Raw genomic sequence first — 1,970 nt, 5'->3', positions numbered from 1 at the left:
TGAGGGGTGATCAGGGGAGTGATCAGGGGGTGTTAGGAGTGATCAGGGCGTGTGAGGAGTGATCAGGGCGTGTGAGGAGTGATCAGGGCGTGTGAGGAGTGATCATGGGGTGAGCAGTCAGCGGTGGGGCTGTGGCGCTTGTGTTTGAGAGGGAGCACTTCCTTCACGTTTTTTAAAGCATGGTTTTTTCTGGTCCTCGCTGGCATGCAACCCCTTGCTCTGGAGAGACGGAGAACGCTATTTACACATCATCATCATCATCATCATCATCATCATCACCATCACCATCATCACCATCATCGGCTACGGTAACTGGAATTCCGCTCCAATCACGTCGCTGGTCGATGGGTCCTCCCTCTGGCTCAAACCCTTTGGCCCCCCCCCCCCCCCCCGGGGGAAATGGCTTCATGCTCTCAGTTTGAGGCGAAGGAGTCGTTTGTCTCGGCTTTTTTTTTTTTTTCGGGGCGAGAACAGACGTCTTTCCCCCGCGGAGAATCTCAAACACACACAGCCCGGGAAAAACCCCTGAAGAAAGCCATGGCACCCGGGGGTGTCTCAGACAGAGACGTCAGGGGGGATTGAACACACCCTCGTCGACTGGAGGGAGAGGGGGGGGGGGTGGATTCAGCTGACATGGGGGGAGGGGGGCGGAGTGAAGCGTGTGGAGGTGGTAGCGTGGTGGTTGGGTTCGCTTGGTTTTTGGGGGGCTTTGTTTGGGGGGGAGGAGGAGGGGGGAGGAGGGGGGGAGGGGGGGCGTTCACTGCGGCAGCTCGGTGACGGGTCTCTTCTGCTTCAGGGTGTCGATGAGGGACAGCACGCCGCGCTTCACGCTGGTGGACACGCGCCGGGACACCGAGTCGCCGGGGGGGGAGGAGCCACAGGCCCGCTGGGAGGGCGGCCGCGCCACCAGACACTTCTGGTACCGCAGCTGAGGGGGGGAGGGAGGGAGGGAGAGAGAGAGGGAGAGAGGGTATGTGAGGGTGAGAGGCGGGGGGAGGACAGGGGAATACACCGTGAAAGGAGAACGATGACAAATGAGAGAAAAAAAGGAGAACTCATTAAAATAATACATTATTGAGAGATCTGGCTGCTGTGCATGTTTGTGTGTGTGTGTGTGTGTGTGTGTGTGTGTGTGTGTGTGTCACTTTGAAGCCAAGGCTGTGCGAGTGGTAAATGGTGATCGATCAGTGATTGATGATCCCTTGTCCCAGTGATTCAGTCTCAGCACCTGTGTGTGTGTGTGTGTGGTTGTGTGTGTGTGTGTGTGTGTGTGTGTGCACGTGTGTGTGTGCATGTGTGTGTGCGTGAGATGTGTGTGTTGTTTTATTTAGCATTTGTGCATGCATTTGTTAATGGGCCACATGCATGCCAGTGTGTGTGTGTGTGTGTGTGTGTTTTCCTACTACGACGGCAGATCAATAAGAGAGTGAGGGGACTACTAAACTAAGTCTCCGGCCGGCCGGTCTCAGGGAAGCCCACCCTGATCCCCTCTGGGTGGTGCAGCACCCACTACCAATATTTGGCGATTTAGGGTGTATGGATTTGATCAATAATTTAGAAATATTTGGATTTGAAAAGCTAAGCCTTTAGGATATTCAGATATATGCACCTTAAATTAGCATTTGTTTCAACATAATGCAATTGTGCTAAAAAATAAAATAGATTTACTTTTTGTAGCACCTTATCCGAGATATCTTTGTTAAGAACGGGAAATGTGTTAACCTAGCAATTTTAAGTGCTTCGCACTTGCTCTATAAATATCCTTACTGTACCAACAGCGATATATTGTTGCTCTTTCTTCTGACAAATGTACTTCGCTTGTAAATCGCTTGGGATAAAAGCGTCTGCTAAATGCCCTTAATGTAAGTGTAATGTAAATGATTATCATAATAATACATGCCTAGTTGTTTGTTCTCTTTTAAAGGATCGTTTTAAATCCTATAAAGTTGACGCTTGATTCAGACATGACA

The 1,970-nt window shown here is 50.9% G+C and overlaps 1 protein-coding gene across 1 annotated transcript in view; it reads right to left on the bottom strand.

Moving 5' to 3' along the window:
* Window positions 1-757: 757 nt before the first annotated feature.
* Window positions 758-1,970, bottom strand: part of LOC311340487 (amyloid beta precursor protein binding family B member 2-like) — a gene marked incomplete at its 3' end in the record, with an annotated part of 34,945 nt that continues 33,732 nt past the window's right edge. The window contains exons 14-15 of the mRNA XM_084465369.1: window positions 1,669-1,694; window positions 758-928 (exon numbers count right to left, since the gene is read on the bottom strand). Of these exons, the coding sequence (XP_084321495.1) occupies window positions 758-928; window positions 1,669-1,694 (197 nt within the window). The remainder of the gene's footprint in view (window positions 929-1,668; window positions 1,695-1,970) is intronic.

This window comes from Micromesistius poutassou (genome assembly GCF_964030765.1).
Source record: "Micromesistius poutassou genome assembly, chromosome: 3".
NCBI classification, from domain to species: Eukaryota; Metazoa; Chordata; class Actinopteri; order Gadiformes; family Gadidae; genus Micromesistius; species Micromesistius poutassou.
Note: the sequence above shows the minus strand (reverse complement) of the source record. Positions and strands in the feature narration are given on the sequence as shown.